At 38.7% G+C, this 19,165-nt stretch overlaps 1 protein-coding gene across 2 annotated transcripts; it reads left to right on the top strand.

Annotated features, from left to right (window-relative positions):
- Positions 1-8,072: 8,072 nt before the first annotated feature.
- On the top strand, positions 8,073-14,789 carry TEX30 (testis expressed 30). Of its 2 annotated transcripts, none has more exons than XM_072976509.1 (5): positions 8,073-8,182; positions 11,915-12,145; positions 12,930-12,981; positions 13,454-13,659; positions 14,326-14,789. In XM_072976509.1, the coding sequence occupies exons 2-5, from the start codon at positions 12,023-12,025 to the stop codon at positions 14,497-14,499; spliced, it is 555 nt and encodes a 184-aa protein (XP_072832610.1). In that variant the 5' UTR covers positions 8,073-8,182; positions 11,915-12,022; the 3' UTR covers positions 14,500-14,789. The 2 variants fall into 2 exon arrangements, with proteins under 2 accessions (XP_072832610.1, XP_006208365.1); XM_006208303.4 differs by lacking the exon at positions 8,073-8,182 and adding an exon at positions 11,355-11,432.
- The last annotated feature ends 4,376 nt before the right edge of the window (positions 14,790-19,165 follow it).

Genomic DNA, 19,165 nt, shown 5'->3' with positions numbered 1-19,165 from the left:
GCTATACCTCCCCCTACCTTGCCCTTATTTAGAGTTTTACCACCTACCTATACTTCCCTAAGCAACACAGTTTAATTTTGCCTTGTTTTAAAATTTATATAAATGGATTTTTGCTGCTATTACTTGCCTGTTGGTGCGTATAGTGCCAGTACATTCATTTGTACATGGAGACAGTATTACATTGTACAAAGAGGATCACTGTTTTGCACATTCTACTGAAGATGGACATTTAGGTTGCTTCTGTTTTTCTGGTAATCCTATTCTTATTTATGTTTCTTGGCCACATTTTCTTAGGAGTGGAATTATTGCGTTGTAAAGTGTGTACCTCTGCAATTTTACTAGATAATGTCAAACAACTTTTCAACTTGATTGTCACAATTTACACTCTCCCAGTGATGTTCAAGATTTCCTGTTGCTTTGCTTCCTTGCTAATGCTTGATATTATCAGACTTTTAAATTTTTGCTGATCTTTTATTCTTTAATTTTTTGCTAATCTGATTGGTGTGGAATGACAACTCTTGTTTTAATATTTATTTCTCTGATTACTAATGAAGCTGACCATATTTTCATATCGTTATGAGCCACTTGTGTTGCTTTTCCTATAAATTTTTATTGATTGATTTACTTACTTTGGCTCATTTTCCTACTAAATTGTTTGGCTTCCTAGTGGATTCATAAAAGTATATTTTGGAGCTAGTACTTTGTTGATTATATCCGCAGCATACCTCCTAGTTCATGGCGTGTCTTTAATTCTCACTGCAGTGTCTTTTAATATTCAAAGACCATGATTTTAATGTATAGGGCTATATCAATCTTTTTCTTAAATGGCTGGTGTGCTTTATATCTTGTTTAAGAAATCTTTCCCGATCCCCAGGTCACTAAGTCAGTCTTCTATGTTATCTTCTATATGAGTTCCCTAGGGCTGCCTCAGCGAATTATCACAAACCTGGTAACTTGACATGGAAGAAATTTATTCTCTCCTAGTTCTGAAGACCAGAAGTCTACGGCCAAGGTGTCGGCAGGGTTGGTGCCTCCTGGACTCTCTCTCCCCTTGCCTCTCTCCCAGCTTCCGGTGGCTGCTGGCAATCCTTGGTATTCCTTGGCTTGTAGACACCTCCGTCCAATCTTTGCCTCCATCTTCACACGGTCTTTCCCTCTGAGTGTCTCTGTATCGCCTCCTTTTCTGTCTTTTATAAAGACATTTGTCCTTGGATTTAGGGCTCACTCTAAATCCAAGATGATCTCATCTTGAGAGTTTTAATTATATTATATAAAGACCCTATTTCTAAGTAGACAGGTTAGGACTTTGACAAATCTTTGGGGGGCTACTATTCGCCCACTATATTTAAAAACGTTCCTTTTGAAACTAGGAACAACATATGAATTCCCACATCACACACTGCTGTTCTGCCTAGTGCTGGGAGTCTGAGCTGGCACAGTCAACCCAGAAAAGAGGTAGGAAGTTGAAGGATTGAAAAATAATAAATAAAACTGTCATTAAAAGCAGGTGATAGGCTACAGTACACGGAAAATCTTAATGAATCTACAGATAAGTTGTTGGAATTAACAAGAAAAGGTGGCATTTGCTAAATACAAAACTATTAAATGCAGTTGTATTTTAATGTACCAGCCAGCAACAGAAAAAATAAAAATAAAAATGTTTATTTCAAGATAGCATTCACAGTAGCTTTGAAAGCTATGAAGTAATTGTTTGAGGAATTAATTCTAGCAAAAATGGACAAGATCTTTATACAGAAAGTTAGGCAACTTTTAAAAAAGTAATTCAATTGAAAAATATCACATGTTCACGCATTGGCAAACTCAGTATTAAAGATGTCAACTTTCCCCCACGTAGTATATAGAGTCAATGGCCTGTCGACCAAAATATGCCCTGCCCCACTTTATGAACTTTTCCTAAGAAATGTATTCACCTGCAAAGTCCAAGAAATATTAAACACTCTGAAGAAAGGACGAATTGTGAGCTTTCCCACTATATAGCAAGAATGTTTACAATGCTACAGAATTTCAGACCATGTGATACTAGTGGCAGGAAAGGGAAAAACAGAACCATACCACATAGTGATGCATAAACAGGCTGGAAACTTATCTGCAACCCGGGACTGCAGAGAGTTGGAGAAAGGTTGCACATTTTAGTGAGTGGAGCTGGGACAATGTGTATTAATGATTCCAATTCCAGTGCGTGGTTGTTCTCCCCACACCGTCAAGCAATTCACTCACACCAGTCAGGTGTGCAACAATTCAACTCAATTCTGACACCATCTACTCGGGGATAGGACCAGATTCCTCAGGTTAAGGGCTCAGTCCATAAGACTGGCCTTCACTTCAGATGCCAATCACAAGTCCAGGTTGTCACCTGTGCTTCTGACCGACTGGCTATAAATCATAGCTTCCCACAACCCCCTCCATGGGTCCAATTAATTTGCTGGAGCAACTCACAGGACCCAGGAAGCCAGGTTCCTCAGTAGACTACCAGTTTATTACAAAGGACAGTGAAGAACGGTAATCAGCAGCCTGGTAAAGAGATGCTCAAAACAGGTTCCCAAACAAAGGGGCTTCTGTCCTCGTGGAGTTTGGGGCAGGGCTTGGTGATTTGTGGAAGTATCTGCTTCACCAACTTGAAAACGCTTCAAACCCCATCTTTTTGGGTTTTATGGTGGCTTTATTACATAGGCCTGATTGATCAAATCATTGGCCACTGTTGATAGAATTAACCTCTAGCCTCTTTCCCTCTCCTGGAGGGGGATGGGGAGACACTAAAAGTTCTGCTCCTATAATCACAAGGTTGTTTTTGTTGACAACCAGCCCTTATCCTTTGGTACTTTTCAAAATCCAACGTATTAACATAGCAATAGTCTCCTTTATTGCTCTTTCACTTCAGAAATTCCAAAGGTTTCAGGAGCTCTATACCAGAAATGGGACAAAGGAAGACAAAATATGTATTTCTTATTATAAATCATAATATCGTACGTATCCGTATATGGAAGAAAAACAGTAAGATCCCCAGCACACAATAAATCCAAAGATCAATTCGAGGAGGATTAGTGACAAAAGGCAAAACATACCATTTGTCATCAGCAAAGAGGCTGTCTCTGTGCTGTATTAGCAGTATATGTCTACTGGCAGCTGCAGTGACTGAAGAATTATTAGTTCCTTCACTTTATGGCAATGATAAATTAAGTCTTACAACATATTACCCAAAAAATGCCAACTCGAGAAGTTTCTCAACATGGGTTTCTCATTGTACAAATCTTTTTAAATTCACCCTGAGAAGATGGCCATTCCAATCCATCACAGTGGCACTGCCACAAATGGCCCGCGTGTTCCCTAGACCTCAAATGACACATGAGCATAGCAGGAATTCCTCTGTCCAATGCTGCCTCTTGTAAAAATAAGTAAAAAGTAGGTGCTGACAGGATGGCGATCATGGTATATCCCTCCTTGTCTTATAAATCTTTTGTTACTATTTTTTTTTTTTGCAGGGGAAGGTAACTAGGTTTTGCTGTTTTGGGGGGGTTCTTTTTTAGAGGAGGCACTGGGGATTGGAGCCAGGACCTCCTGCATGCTGAGCATGCACTCTACCACTGAGCTATGCTCTTCCCCCCATAAATCTTTTGTTTAAATTAATAGAGTTGAGATTCCAACAAGGAATTCAGAATGACTGACTTAGATTCTGGAACTTGGAGTGTGTGACCTGTTGATGGATGATTAACTTGACAGGTCTTGTCTGTCTGTGTCTTTCAAAGTCTGGTTTAGAGAATGAGACTTTCAGTCTGAACACTTGAAGTAGGGTATGAGTAATTGAATTGAAAGCATCATATGCTCATACAAATGTCCATAAACTTTTCCCTCTCCAAAAAAATTTCTCTGTAACAATTTTTCGTATCATGGCTCTCTTTCCATAATTTTACACTACATTTTTTTAAGAAGAAAATGTTGGGTGTGAAGAGAGGATGTGGCTGCACAGGTGTAGTGTGAGGGATGCCTGTGATTCTAGGTTAGTCCTATATCTTCATTATAAAGGTGGTTACATAGCTATACACATGTGATAAAGCTACATGGAACTACACACACGCAGATATGAATGCAGGTATGGCTGATGAAATCTGAATAAGCTCTGTGAATTGTACAATGTCAAACTCCTGGTTTGATACTATTCTAGAGGTGTGCAAGACGTTACCTTTGGGGATACTGAATGCAAAGTATAAAGAATCTCCCTGTGCAGACTCTTGGTAACTTCCCATGAATATATAATTATTTCAAAATGAAATTTTATTTCTCATAAAATTTCAAAAGTAATATAGGCTCACAATAACAAAAAAATCAACTTCTTCCAATCCCTATCTTCTCAATAGAACCACTGTTATAAAAGTAGATTTACAGACATTTTTGGATCCATAAACTTGTAGGTTAGAGCCATAATTCATCTTCTCCATCCTTTCTACTACATAAGAAGGATTATTTCTAATTTTCAGCTCTCTCAAAAAGAAGGCTGCCTGCTGCGAACACTGTGGATAACTTAAAATTTTTATCGATAAAGCAAAACAGAAAGAGACTATATAAACTAGACTCCCATTACTAGGGTCTTCAAATCTCATGTACCTATATATTCAACAACACCGGATAATATTTATCTTTTACACTTTTGTCTATTTGGATACAAACATTGTTTTCAAAATATTTCCCTGATTACTTGTGAAACCGAGTATCTTTTTTTCTTGTCTTTGACTTTTCCATGATGTCAAATTTTCCTTTTTAAAAATTTTTACTTACTGATTTGTTTCAATTCTTTATGTATTATGAACTTCAACCTCTTGCTGTTATGTTTGTTTCAAATGCTGTCTCCCAATCTCTTTGGTCCTTTGACTTTGCCCACAGTGCCTAAATCAGCAAAGGATTGAATCTAAAAATATATGTACATACATGTGTGTATATGTATAACTGAATTGCTTTGCTGTACACCTGAAACTAACATTGTAAATCAACTACACATCAATAAAGAATAAAATTTTACCAAGTCCATTGATTTCAATGTTAATCTCATCCAACAACACTCATAGAAAATCCAGAGTAATGTTTGATCACGTATCTGGGTCCCTTGGCCCAACCAAGTTCAAACATAAAATTAACCATCACAAATAGAATTTATTCAACAAGTATTTATTAAGCACTTAATATGTGCCAGGCATGGTATTAGGTTCTAGAGATACAGCCATGAACAGTCACTATCTCTTCTGAAAGAAGACTGAAGTAAACAAGGGAAAAATAAATTAATAAGCAGGACAATTATGGATTGATAAATAAAAAATTATTACAAAGAGAAAGTGGGGTGGGTGGGTGGCTGCTTTAGACTGGATGATCAAAGATGCTACTGATTTTTCACTGTTAAGCAAAATGTTTATTACGGTTTATGATAAACAACCACTATTAAAATATTTCCAAATACTAACTTATAAAGAAGGAAGGGCATTAAAATTTTATTAAATGCTTTTTGGGCATCTATTTAAATGTTCGTGTTTTATTTCGATTTGCTTTTGTTACATTTATCCATAATGAATTACATTAATAGTATTTTAACTTTGAAACATCATAAAAACTATGTATTATTGTGTATTATTGCTTTAATCTAGGGATGGATTACTTGTGCTAGTATTGGGCCAGATCTGGCCCACTGCTTGTTTCGGTACAGCCTGCAAGCTAAGAATAATTTTAACATTTTTAAAGGGTTAAAAAAATCAAAAGAACAATATTTTATGACATGTTTCAATATGAAATTCAAATTTGGGTGTCCAAAAATACTTTTGTATTAGTTTCCTATTGCTGTTGTGACAAATTGCCACAAATTTAGTGCTTTAAAACAACAGAGATTGATTCCTGTAGAGTTACGGGGGTTAGAGCCTAAAATCAGTGTTTTGGAGATACTGTTAAGGTTTTGGTTGGTAGGGCTGGCTCCTTCCTGAGGCTCTGAGGGCACAACGCCTTTTCTGGTTTCTAGAGAAGCATTTCTTACATTTCTTGTTTTGTGGTTCCTTGCTTCATGTTCCCATGCAGCAACTTAGCATCTTCAAATCTCTCACTGTTTCTGTCATCACTCTGTGTTTTGTCTCTCTGAATGTTACAGCAGTGTTATTCATAGTAGTCAAACAGTGGAAACAATCCAAATACCCATCAACTGGTGGTTGTTTTAATCCATAAAGTTCAATACTAAAACAAAGTCAGCAACAAAAAGAAATCAGTTATAAGAAGGAACAAAGTACTATTACATGCTACAACATGGATAAATCTTGAAAATATTATTCTAAGTGAAAGAAGTCAGATATAAAAGACAACATATTGTATGAAATGCCTAGAAAAGGCAAATCTATAGACAGAAAGTAGACTAGTGGTTGCCTGGGGTTAAGGGTAGAGGGAAATGTGTACAGGTTTCTTTTTGGGGTGATGGAAATGTTCTTAAATCATGGTGATAGTTGCAAATGGTTATGAACTTACTGAAAACCATTGGATTGTACTCTTAAAGTGAATGGATTTTATAGCATGTAAATAAAGTTATGTTTAAAAGCACAGGGTGGTGAGGATATAGCTCAGTGGTAGAGCACCTGCTCAGCATATGTGAGGTCCTGGGTTCAATCCCCAGTCCCATCATCAAAGGATAAATAAACATAGCCAGAAAATTAGGAGTCAAGTAAAGAAATGTTAATTGAGACTTTGCAGTTAAGGAAAGTGCTTTTTGAGATAAATGACGATGAGTGGTTTTGTGGATTTTATTTTTATTTTCTCCCAAGTGCTGTGACAGAAAAGAGGGTCGTTACCAACTGCGCCGGGCTTGGGGAAGAGTCATTTATTCAAGATGTATTGATTTGCCAGGAATAATTCCAGACACGGGAGAATCAAGATAAAATAATGACAATACAGACTCCAGTCTTCATGGGGAGTTTACAGTCCAGGAAGCAGATAGACAAGTTCATGTATGTTAAGTGACCAGGGTAGGACAGAAAGTGTGGGTGAGGTGATTAGGGAAGGCCTCACTGAGAAAATGACAGGTGGGTGAAGACCCCAAATTTATGCACCGCTGGCTACTGGGATCTTTCCTAGAAAACGGAACAACCAGGCAAAAGCCCTATAGTGATGTAACCCAGTAGGACCCTAGGGGGCCTTCCCGGGACAGACCCCCTCCCCATACTCTGCGCTGGAGCTCCTCTCTGAATTACTCCGGTAGTATTTCCTGGGTTTTTCAGATGCTAAAAAACACCATCAAATGGAAGAAGTTAACTATTTGACGATCATGTGCACATAGCCCCCAGACCTTCTGGTGCCTACGGATTGATCACCATCAACCAGAGAATTGTGCACAGCTGGTCACATATCCTGGGCTCACATAGCACAGCCCTTTCCTCAGCTGGCCTTTAAGGATGCTCAGCTGAAACCCTTCAGGGAGTTGGGGGTGGGGGGTTAGGCACAAGCCACCGGTTCTTCTCCTCGCCCAGCAGTAAACCTTTTTCTGCTCTAAACTCTTGACACTTCTATATTTATTTTTTTCCCTCGCTGTGACCTGGGGCACAGGAACTTGGGTTAGGTAACAGTGAGGGCTAGTCTGGCCGGTTTGGGTGTGAGGACTGCAAACATCTGGCCGCTGCGCCGATAAATAGCGAAGAGGTGTGCGGGTAAGGGTTGGAGCAAGAGACCATTCAGCCGACTGCTTCAGTAACCAGGCAAACACCGTGGTGAGGCTCGGGCGGGTGAAGTCTAAGTGTAAGAAGCGGTTGGATTCTGCATGTATTTGCAATCGGATGGCTGGACTGATAGTGGGGTGTGTGAAAAAGAGAACAGAGTTGGCCCCACATTCTTCGGCCTGAGCAACTGCTGGGATGGCGTGGCTGGGACGGGGAAGTCCTGAGTGGAGAAAATGTGGACGAGGTAACCACCCGGCCGCTGGCCGTTGGGGAGCAGAGAGTCGCGGCCGCTCCACCGCCAGCAGCGGCGGGAAAACTCCCGCCCCCAGCGTGCCCCGCGCGCCGCCCGCGCGCCTGGGGGCGGGGCCTGCGCGCGCAAGCGCCGTAGCGGAACGCGCTGGCGGGTGCGGCGAGGCGGTCCCTTCGAGTGTGGTAGTTCGCTCCCTGAAGGGAGTGAGGGCAGTTAGGTTCTTCGGGCCACTTCCCCTTCCCCGGTAAGTGCGGCGGCGCTCGGCGCCGCCAGATTGGGGACGGCTTCCGAGGACCCCGGAGGGCTTCCCGTGGCCCCACCGGGGGCGTTTCGGGCTCGCGGCCGTCGCCCCTCAGGGGCTGTTGGGCGGCTCCGTGAGGCGTTTGGCGTCCGTTCGGTGCCCGCGGGCGGCGGCCGCTGGGGCTTCGTCTTCCCAGCCGGTCGGGAGGCGGAGTGAGAGGACGGCGTGGGTGGGGAGAGAAGAGCGGGGCCGGCCTGGGTCCCGCGAGCCCGGCAGCGGCGGCCAGTTCGGAGCAGCCTCCGAGCTCTGAGGGTCTCCCGGGCCCTGGCGACGGCCACCGCACAGCCCGGGGCGGGCCGAATAGGACGACCCTCAGGTGTCTTTGGGTCCCAAACTCCGGGAAACGCCTCCAGTTCCTACTCTTGTCCCCCTGGGCGTTTGTTGGCTCGGCCAGATTACCGACCCCCGAGAGACTTGAACTCTTAACCGTTTGCCTTTGCGCCGCGATTTCCAACGTTCTGCCCAGACGTGGCGGATAACGTACAAGCGTTTTTCCAGTTGGAGGTGGCGGTGGCGGCACCTGAGCCTTCAGCATCAGTTATGATCGCTGTTGCATCCTGAGTATGAGCAGTAGGCACATACAGCAGTCTTGTAAACGCTCGCGGTGTGGGCACACAACTCCCTACGATCCAGAGTATTGATTCATCATCTCAGCCTCTCTGAGGTTGGTGGCGTTTGCTGCCTTCGCCGTTGAACACATTGAGGCTGAGCCGCGCTTCCAGCCGTGCCCTTTCTGAATCCAAAGATTATGACCTAGACTGTCCAGATCAGGCTGCGGTGGGATTATACCCTGGGACTGTTTCACTGTTACCAAGTAGTCCAGAACGTTTTCACCGATTGTGAAGGACAGACTGTTCATCGTGAAATCTGGAAGGGAGTAGAGTTTTCCTGGGGAAAAAAAAATCACAAGTTGCTGAGAAACAGTAGAGTAAGATAGTGGATTGAATACATGTATCTAATTTTTTCCCTTCTGAAACCTCACTAAAATTACAATCGGGGTTTGTAAAAAGACACAGACCCACAAAGATGGGGAAATTGGAAAGGAAACAATAGCACTAAAATATGGGGCCCCAGAAAGCTTAATTTTAAACCAGCAGCAGGGAATACTGTGGAACAATGCTATATAAACCACAGAATCTTAAGAATGCAGAAACCAGGAGCACCAGACACTTTGGGAACTGGTGATGAAATTAATGGTGTTAAGGATGGATGTAGAGGACTCAAAAGACTACTTTTAGGTGAAATCTGTTTGAGAAGTAATTAGGTATCTAGATCTCATTCGCCATTTCACACTTTTGTGTTACTGCTTCTTTCCCATTAGAAGACTGGAGGCTATTCTCTCGAGAACATAAAACAGGATTTTTGAAGCAGGGGACCCCCAGGCACAGTTAATTACGGGGCTACATTTAGGTAAACAGGGACAATGGAAGTCTGAAGTCCATCATGCTCCTCTAACTCAAACCCCAGAACTTTTGCAGCCAGTCTAATACCCTACAGGCTCAAAGAAAGAGAGTTCTACATACACATATACTTAAAGGAAAGATATACACAGTAAGTTGGTCATAGTGGTTGCTTCTGGGAAGGGAAAGGAACTTTGTGGCTGGGGAAAAGAATGTAAGATTTAACTATACACTTTTTTTCTTTTAAAATTTACCATGTGCATATATTACCTATTCAAAAATGAAATGTATTCCACAAAAAATAATTGCAAATGAATACACCCTTGATACATCAATTCCTTCCCTTGACAAATCAGTTCCTTCCCCAGGAATTTATCTTAGCGATACGTCTACACACATGTGAAAGTAATACTAAGTATAGTGCCACTCATTGCAATATTGTTTTAGCAAAAGATTGGAAATCTCTATGTTCATTAATAGATGGTTGGTGAAATAAGTTATGTACAACCCTTCCTTGGCATATTCTGCAGCCATAAAAAACAATGAAAGAAGCTCATTGTATAAAGAAAAGAGTAATTACCAAAATATATATTGGATGTGGGGGCAGATAAGGTTCAGAAAAATACATCACCAGTTTATAAAAAGAGAAAGGTGTGTATATATATGTAAATAAATTATCTGAGAGAGGCAGAATTGGGTAATATTGGTTGACTTTGGAGAGGGGATCTGGGTGGTAAGGCTTAAGTGGAATGAGGGAGAGACTTTTCTACTGTTATTGTTGGTATCTGTTATCTGTTCAGTGAGTGAATTAGTAAATGTTAATGGGAAAAGAGATGAATAATGGAGATCTTGATGTTGATAATATGCTGCTGAACAGTAAAAGATCTCTTAGAGTAGAAAGAAATGCTGCATAACAACCCTGAAGTCTCAGTGGCTCACAACATGTCATCCTCTTGGTTCTTTAGGTCAACATTTCATAATTCTTCAGTGGTTTAGATGTTGGCTGGACTAGGCTGGACTCCAGACTTTAGTGTTGGGTTCAGATCTGTTCCATGTGTTCCATTCAGGGACCCAGCCTGAAAAAGCAAAAATACCTGGAGCCTGTCTTTTTCATGGCTGAGGGCGAGAGTTCAAAAGTGCTTCTGGAAATTTGCCAGGCCTCAGCTCAGAAGTGGCACATTGAAACTTAAATTCTTTTGGTTAAAGCAAGTCACGTAGCCAAGCCCAAAGGCAATAGGGTGGAGATGTACACTGCCTGCTGTGGAATGTTCTGCAAAGTCACGTGACAAAGGGTGTGGATGTAAACTTCCATTGTAAGGTGGGAGGAAGAGTTGGGCATGACAAAGGACATGGGTTAATAGAAAGATGCTGTGAAATTTAAGTTGAAGGTAGTTGTTTGAGAATAAAAATGCTTAGGAAATAAAATATATGTCAAGATACAGCATTCTACTTTGACACTAATTTTCTTAAGGCATCCACGTTAAAGTATCACATTGGCTTTCCCTTAAATAACATCTGCCAGCCCCACATCTGGCCCTATAACCAATTCTGAATGACCATAGGAATGAAAATAATTAAGTAATGGACATGTAAAGACACCAGTTCTTAGAGGATTAGTTCTAAATGTGTTTGCTTTAGCTACTGAATGTGTTCATTCATAGTTCTTTTAAAATATCTATGTCTGCCTACCCACCTTTCACAACAGAATCTTCTTTTCAGGGAGATGTCCTTTGCTTCTCAGATGTAATGCACTTTAAGTTTGTTATTCAACAGTGAAAATGAGTCATACGGAGGTAATACATATTTTCATCTGTTCCGCATTTTCAGGGTTCCTTCTTTTTTTTTTTTTTTTTTTGAAGTCATATGGCTCCATAGTAATTTGTTTTCAACTTGTACTGTGAGAGACAGTATAGCATTAGTGGTTAAGAGTAAGGACTTTGGAGTAGACTGTCTGAGTATAGATCCTAGCTAGTGGATATATAACCTTGGGCACATTATGTAACATACTGTGCTTTTCAGTGTTCTCATTTATAAAGTGGAGATAATAACAGTACTTGCAGGTGTAATAGGAAGGTTAAATTAATTAATACATATAAAGCAGTTATAATAGTACCTGACACACAATAAGTACTTCTTAAATATTAGCTACTGTTAATATCATTGCTTTTTATTCGGAGGCTATGACTTGAATCATGGGTCTCTCAGAACAAATATATTCATATGTCTGAATAAGCAAGGAAGTAATTTTTTATCCCTTTATTCTCTTGAATTTCAGGTTAAACTAAAAATACCTTTTGGAAATAGATTACTAGATGCTGTTTGTTTGGTACCTAACAAGAGCTTAACATATGGAATAATTCTTACACATGGAGCATCAGGAGATATGAATCTTCCTCATTTGATGTCACTGGCATCCCATCTTGCATCTCATGGGTTTTTTTGCCTGAGATTTACCTGTAAAGGCCTTAATATTGTACATAGAATTAAGGCATATAAATCAGTTTTGGTAAGAAAATTTCTTTATATTTACTTATGAAAGAATTCTGTTTTTAAAATTCTTAATAAATATAAGACATATTTTATTAGCAGTCACTTGGTTTAATTTAAAAATCTTTTAATGAGTTTTCTTAGAAACTCACCAGTGTATGAAGGCTGTGTAGTGGTCAGATTTCTCTTTTTTGCCATCGGTTAGTTTCTATGGAGATAGGCTCTCACATCATAAATGTTCCTCCATGATACTGCCAAGGAATCTATTTATGATGTAATTTTCTTACTGAAATTATACAACTTTAGGATATAGTTCTGGATTATTTTGCTCCTATACAATGAATGTACAAATAGCATGGCTTTTTTGTATGTTATTTAGAAAGTGTAAAATCTCCGGATAAAACAAGTCTGATATATCTTTTAATCCAAATTGTTTTAAGCTTGCTAAGTTTTTCAGAGCCTTAAGTTAGATGTCAGTAGTATTATTAACTTTTATATTAGTTGGAAGCTTTTACTGGCTTTTTCCCCATAATTTTAAAAATATTTTTAAAATATTTTAGTACTTGAATTTTTTTAGGCTGTGTTTTTTTGGTATGTATTTGCCTGTATTACCTAATACATGATTTGATAGTGAAGATATGACCAGGAGAGCACAGAATTGGTTACCTCTTTAAAGAATTCCTTAAGATTTCATGGTTGGCTTTGCAAAGATTTTCATTTCAGTAATGATGACAAATAATGTATTGGTTTTCCATTGGAACATTTTGTAAGAGAATTGATAATTTTTTGGTCAATTTTTCTAGAATTACCTAAAGACCTCAGGAGAATACAGACTTGCAGGTGTTTTCCTTGGAGGTAAGTTGCAACACTTGTGAAAACTTGTTTCAAAATTAATGACAGGAAATGACTTAAGGATTTTTTGTTTTGGTAAGTCACTCCCATGTATAACATCAAGGCGCTTTAATATTTAAAGTAAATTTAAATCTCATATATACTGTAACCCAAAGATGTTTCCATTTATTTATATCCCTGAATCACCTTCTTTCAAATGATTCCTTCACAAGGATTGTCTTCACCTGTTGAAGTATTTTTCAGAAAAGTAATTTTTAAAAATTTGGCTTAGGATCAGGTTTTACCTCTTCACATGGCTGTTGGTGTCCATTATGGGTATTGCAGCTTGTTAATTGCCACCTTTTGTAGTTAAGTATTTGTTGATATGCAACATGTTATGAAATAGTAAATGAAATCTGATTTGCCACATCATAATCACCACTACTTTATGTGAATGTTTATATTTCAAACTGAATTTAATTTTAATTGATTTTAGGTCGTTCAATGGGGTCAAGAGCAGCTGCTTCTGTGATGTGTCATATTGAGCCAGATGATGCTGATGATTTTGTTCGAGGTCTCATTTGTATTTCCTATCCACTGCACCACCCAAAGCAGCAGCATAAACTTAGAGATGAAGATCTCTTTCGTATAAAAGATCCTGTACTGTTTGTGTCAGGCTCAGCAGATGAAATGTGTGAAAAGGTGAATTATAACTTGGTGTTTCTGTGAATGAGAGAAAAAGAAAGAAAGAGAGGAACATCTCAGGACCCAGATATTACCTTCAGTGTTTAGTCTCTTTAAAAAGATGCTGATTTTACTAATGCTAGTTTTGTGCTTTACACTGTTGCTTTGGAGAACCTGAAAATGTAAGCATACTGACAAAATTCATCTCCTTATGGAGTCGGTAAATGGATTAACTCTTATTTAGAAAACGAAGGATTAATACCTGAATCTTGTGAATTTGGGATTAGTAGACTGTACATTTGGTTTATCTTTTCAACATCTAAGCAGATTCTTCAATTTGTTATTAAATTGACTTGAGAAAAATAACTTGTACATATTATTAAATATTAGTGTATTTCTCAATCATATAATTTTGGGGGGGGAATATTTTTAGAAGAATTTTTTTGCTCCAATTAATAACTTTATTATAAATAATGAATGCTTGATCTATTCTGTGGCATTATTGTATCTGAGAGATGTGGACTGTCACTTCTGTGGACATTTCCTTGCATATTCCATTGCCTCAAAAATTATCTGTAGCATAGGTATTTAGTGCTTGGATACCAGTATAGGCGGGTGGGAGAGAGATCTTTATTAAACACCAATAGAGCCTTAGTCTAGTATCCTCTTCTTTTTTTCCTTTAGAACTTGTTGGAGAAAGTGGCACAGAAAATGCAAGCTCCTAATAAAATCCACTGGATTGAGAAGGCAAATCATTCCATGGCAGTGAAAGGACGGTCAACAAATGATGTTTTCAGAGAAATAAATACACAGATTTTGTTTTGGATCCAGGAAATCACTGAAAGGGACAAGAAATAATTGTCTTTAGTTAAAAACCATGTTATTTTTAATACATATAGTTAATTTGTTCAAGAATAGATATCTCTCAGCATTATGAGATATATTTCAGACTAATGTTCTTTAATGTTCCCGTTTTTAAAACATATTTTAATTGTGAAAGTAATGTCCTTTACAAAGTGTCTTTTGAAAGCACTGTTATAGTTGTATAGAGATGATGTACAAATATTGAAGGTGGTCTAAATATAATTTATTTTCATTAATATAGTTAATGTTTGAAAAATTAAACTTTGAATTTTGTTACAACAGAACTTTTGTCTTACTCCTGTGCACCTGAGAAAGTACTCTTAATTTTTCAGAGCAGTGTCATCTTTAAAAAAGGAAAACAGCACTTACTATATAGTAAGTTAAGTCAGTTTTATAGAATGTACACATCTACTCACCTAATCTTTTAATAAATCTCAACTAAGGGATAGGATAACATTTTCATATAATGGGAACCCTGAACATTGTTTTTAGAATGAAGTAACTTTCATTCAAGAAATATTTACTGAAGGCCTGTTACAGCAAAAGCCTCACTAGAAAATAATTGGAGTTTCATAATGTGGGGGAAGTTGATTAATTACCTCCGATTAAGGAGAGAATGAAAAATAAGGACTAAGTGGTGGGACTAACATCTATGCTGTATCTTGGCAGAGCGAGGGCACTTAATTTTGCCTTGAGAAGTTCAGATGTCACTTGTACGGGACTAGATGGTAATGAGTTATATATTAAACTATGTTTCTGTATTCCCTGTTAAGGACACAAAAATGAGATGAGGCTGATGCTGTATTTCTAAGTTTGTAGGAGCAGAGGATTTCTATACTAAGAAAGTATAGAAATTCTATACTCCTTTTCCTGGCTCCTCTACTGCCCTAATGTTAGGCCCTTCAGACAGTCAAGGTGGCCTGGGAGGCTGACAGATTTTTGAGGTCCCTCGTTCCTCCTGCCCTGGTGAAGCCACGGTGTTTTTGTTAATATTTCTAAGTAATGCATAAAGAACAAAAACCTAGGTAGCAAATCTAAACCATGTATTTTACAGAATGAAATCATGTACAACTACATAATCAAAACTTCCATATCACGCAGTGTATACTACTTTTTGACTACATTTCTTGAACAAGGCCTAAATTTTAAAAAATAGTATATAATTAATCAATACTTACCATTTGAAATTTTAAAACAAGACTGATCAAAATATTAAAAACAAAAATCCAGAACTGACAAATAAGAGTCCTGATCTATTAAGTGTAAATCAGTTGAGAAATATTAATATTGTAAACCAGAAGTGAAACCAATGGGAAAAAGGAAAATACAGGGGAAGACTTACTATAAAGCAGACTATAATGTACAAGTACAGTGAAGAAATAGATCTGAAAGCTTAGTAACCAGGCTATATAGCTATAATATTCAAGTTTGCAAATTAAGCTGTTTGTAATGTGGATGACCAAAGATACTACTACAAGTATAGGGATAAATGGAAGGTCATTTAAAGTTGATTTTTTTCCCCTCAGTTATCAAGAAACTGTTCCTGATTGATGAAATAGCTTATTTGAGAACTGTATACTTAGCCATGAGTGGGGAACATTTAATTCCGAAAATAAGGTATGAGTGCTATGTCTAAGGTCAAAATAGACACTTGTGAAAAGGGCCCATCTCTTCTGCACAGAATTGACACGTCTTGCAAGGGGAAATGTGCAATGCCAAGTCTGAGGTACGGCCAAAGATCCATCCAGGTGCTGGCCTCTGGAGGCCCCGATTAATGGCTCAACCATTCACTTAGACCAGTGGCTCTCAGTAGGGGTGATTTTGACTTCCAGGGGATATTTGGCAACATCTGGAAACTTTTGGCTTGGGGTGGGGGTGCTACTGGCGTCTCGGAGGTGGGAGAGAGGGGCTGCTACCATCCTGCTATGGTCTGGTCTACAATGTCAGTAGTGCTCAGGTGGAGAAACCTTGTCCTGGACAAACCAGCTCTGGGATTATCTTTAAATCCTTTCTCCTCCAGCATTAGCTTTTCTGTACCCCTTCTGAATCCATTTGCTTTCTTTTGCCAGATCCTGGGTTCTCGGTCTCAAAAGTACTACTGATTGTGCCCCTTTTTGTTCACATGACCACCACTCTAAGCCAGACTGTCGTCAGTGCTCATCTGTATGGCTGCAGTAGCCTAATTCATTTTACTATTTCATTGTCTCCTTGCTCAATACATTGACACAAAACTATCGGTGGGTCTCCAAAGGCGACTCTTAAGGCTAAAGACTTCAGTTCAAGGCTCTCCACATTAGGCTGTATCAACATTTAAACCATTTCCCCCATGTTCAGCCTCTTCACAGTACTCTAGCTAACCTGGACTACACAAAGTTCTCTCCCTGAATTTTTTTTTTATTAGTTTTTGTCTGCTACCAAGTATTACTCATCCTTTAAGGTCCTCAAATTCTCTTTCCCACTTCACAGCTTTTCTTGGATTACCCCAGCCACGTGTCTCTCCTTCAAAGCCACATAACACCTTCCTTCTCCCTTTGTTGCTAACACACTGCCTTCTCTGTAGATTGACATATTTGCTTCGTACCACTTCTATTACATGCTCCTTCAAGTCAGGGAATGGTTTTTTATTCATCTTTGTATCCATAAAATGCTTGTGTTACTTGCTTAGCATCTTACGTGTTCATTATTCAATAAACACTTGAATTAAGATACTTACAGAAGGAGAATTTCTAACCATTACCAGCAACCCCTGGCTTTATATTGCTATTTTATACACCTATTATTGGGACTTTCTCCTTAGACATAAAGCACAAAAACCTAGTTCCCAATGTCCAAATAGTTCAAAGAATGTGACATTGGTAGATATGACAGAATTTTTTAAAACTTTAATAGAATTTTTTTCTAAGTGTTTTCTTTTAATGTCTATATTACACTAAATATGTTAGTAGTGGGATTTCTCTGCTGCTCACTTTTTATTGTCTTTTTGACTTAAAAATAAATCTAGCATTTACTTTTTATGCTGCTCACTTGAGATTGATACAAGAAGAGATTTCTAGGGCAAGGGACAGAAGTGCCTATGCTGAAAAATAGGTAATTGTACTTTTATTACTAGGCAAGTACTTAAGCAGCAAACATGACAAAGCCCTGGAGGCGGGTACTCTATCTCTGTGCAAACTTAAGCATCAGCAGTAGTCACAGAAGGTACTTTTCAGTTCTTATAAGAGCCATTCATAGTCTATGAATTAGGGATTCAGAGAGTTCCTTAGTTAACGTTAAAACACTGAATCCTCTTTAAGGTAGTTAATATTAAATGAATTAGAGAATGTCTGCCATCAGGCAAGGGAAATTGAGTATTCTGCCAGCTGCATTAAATATTATAGAAAAACCCAGCAGAATAAAATCACCCTGATTTTGTATGTGGATGTGGAGTCAGAGAGGAGGGTGTACTTTTCCCTAGAAAAATCCAGAGGAATTGCTGAAGTTACTCCTAGAACTAAAAGGAATGCCTACCATGCATTCTGGAGAGGTACACTTTGCAAAGACAAACACTATGATCATAGTTAAACTTCAGTTAAGATCACAAATACCTGTAGGCTATGGTCTAGTAGACTGGAAGACTATAAACTCTTAGGATGTGTCATTGATCTCATTATCTCCAATACTGGAGATAGTACAAGCTCAATAAATCTTTCTTGCACCCAGTTAAACTTATGTGACAGAAGAGCCAGAACAGTGTACTCTGGTGTGAAGAATTATACTTCTTTCCTCAACCCACCTTGAATAAGTGAAAACAAAGGAAACATTAATTACGTCTTCAAAGGAAATCCATGGTAGTGTTAATATTTTCATTAATAGTCCAGGTATTTTTGTATACTTGTGACTAAACTACTGCCTAGACTTTGAGGGGAAGTGAGCAGTACTCAGATCTGGCTCAGCCCCTCCCTAAGTCTGACATCAAGTGTCGCAAATAACTGCTCCTTGGAATCACCAGAAACAGGGTGAAGAGGAAATTCATCAAGAGACCACTCCAAAATCTAACTTTGTTTTTCAGCATAACAGTAGATTGTTGAAGAGGAATATTGCTGACAGATCCCTCTAACGAAAAGAAATATAAAACAAGGTGTTCTATTTTAAGAAAAAAATGAGGCAGGCCCACAAAAACAAGCTGTCATGTCCTGCAAAGTCACAATGAGACACAGTAAAAACTTATTTGGTACTTACCTGAAATTCAAATTAAACTAGGGCATCTAGTTTTTGTGATCCCCACCCCCCCGCCCTATATCTGGCAATCCTGCATTTATCTCTTTCTGATCACAAAGAAGCATAAAATACACTGTTTCTGGTGGTAATAGAAAATGGTTATGTCCAGTTCAAAATTGTTCCACATTTTTTGAATGACAGGATAGTGATAATTGAACTGTGCTAAGGGATTGTTTATAGAATTGTGTTTCTGTGTGAAATTAATAGAGGAGTATTTTTAAAAATCAAAAAAAAAATACTGATAGCATCATACATGCCTCACCAATGAACTTTCATTATTACTAAAGTAGGTTGATATGAGCTCAGTTAATACCCACTATGACACGTACCTCACTTTACTTAGGCCCAGAGCAATCACTGATGTACTTGGTAAGACACTGAGCAGCAATGGAAATTTTTTTCT

The sequence above is a fragment of the Vicugna pacos genome, chromosome 14 (genome assembly GCF_048564905.1).
Source record: "Vicugna pacos chromosome 14, VicPac4, whole genome shotgun sequence".
Classification (NCBI taxonomy): domain Eukaryota; kingdom Metazoa; phylum Chordata; class Mammalia; order Artiodactyla; family Camelidae; genus Vicugna; species Vicugna pacos.
Note: the sequence above shows the minus strand (reverse complement) of the source record. Positions and strands in the feature narration are given on the sequence as shown.

Excerpts from the sequence above, each read along its gene's own strand:
- TEX30 (XM_006208303.4), top strand. Across the intron at positions 12,982-13,453 it reads TGCAGGTGTTTTCCTTGGAG|GTCGTTCAATGGGGTCAAGA; the intron begins GTAAGTTGCAAC and ends AATTGATTTTAG. Across the intron at positions 13,660-14,325 it reads CAGATGAAATGTGTGAAAAG|AACTTGTTGGAGAAAGTGGC; the intron begins GTGAATTATAAC and ends TTTTTCCTTTAG.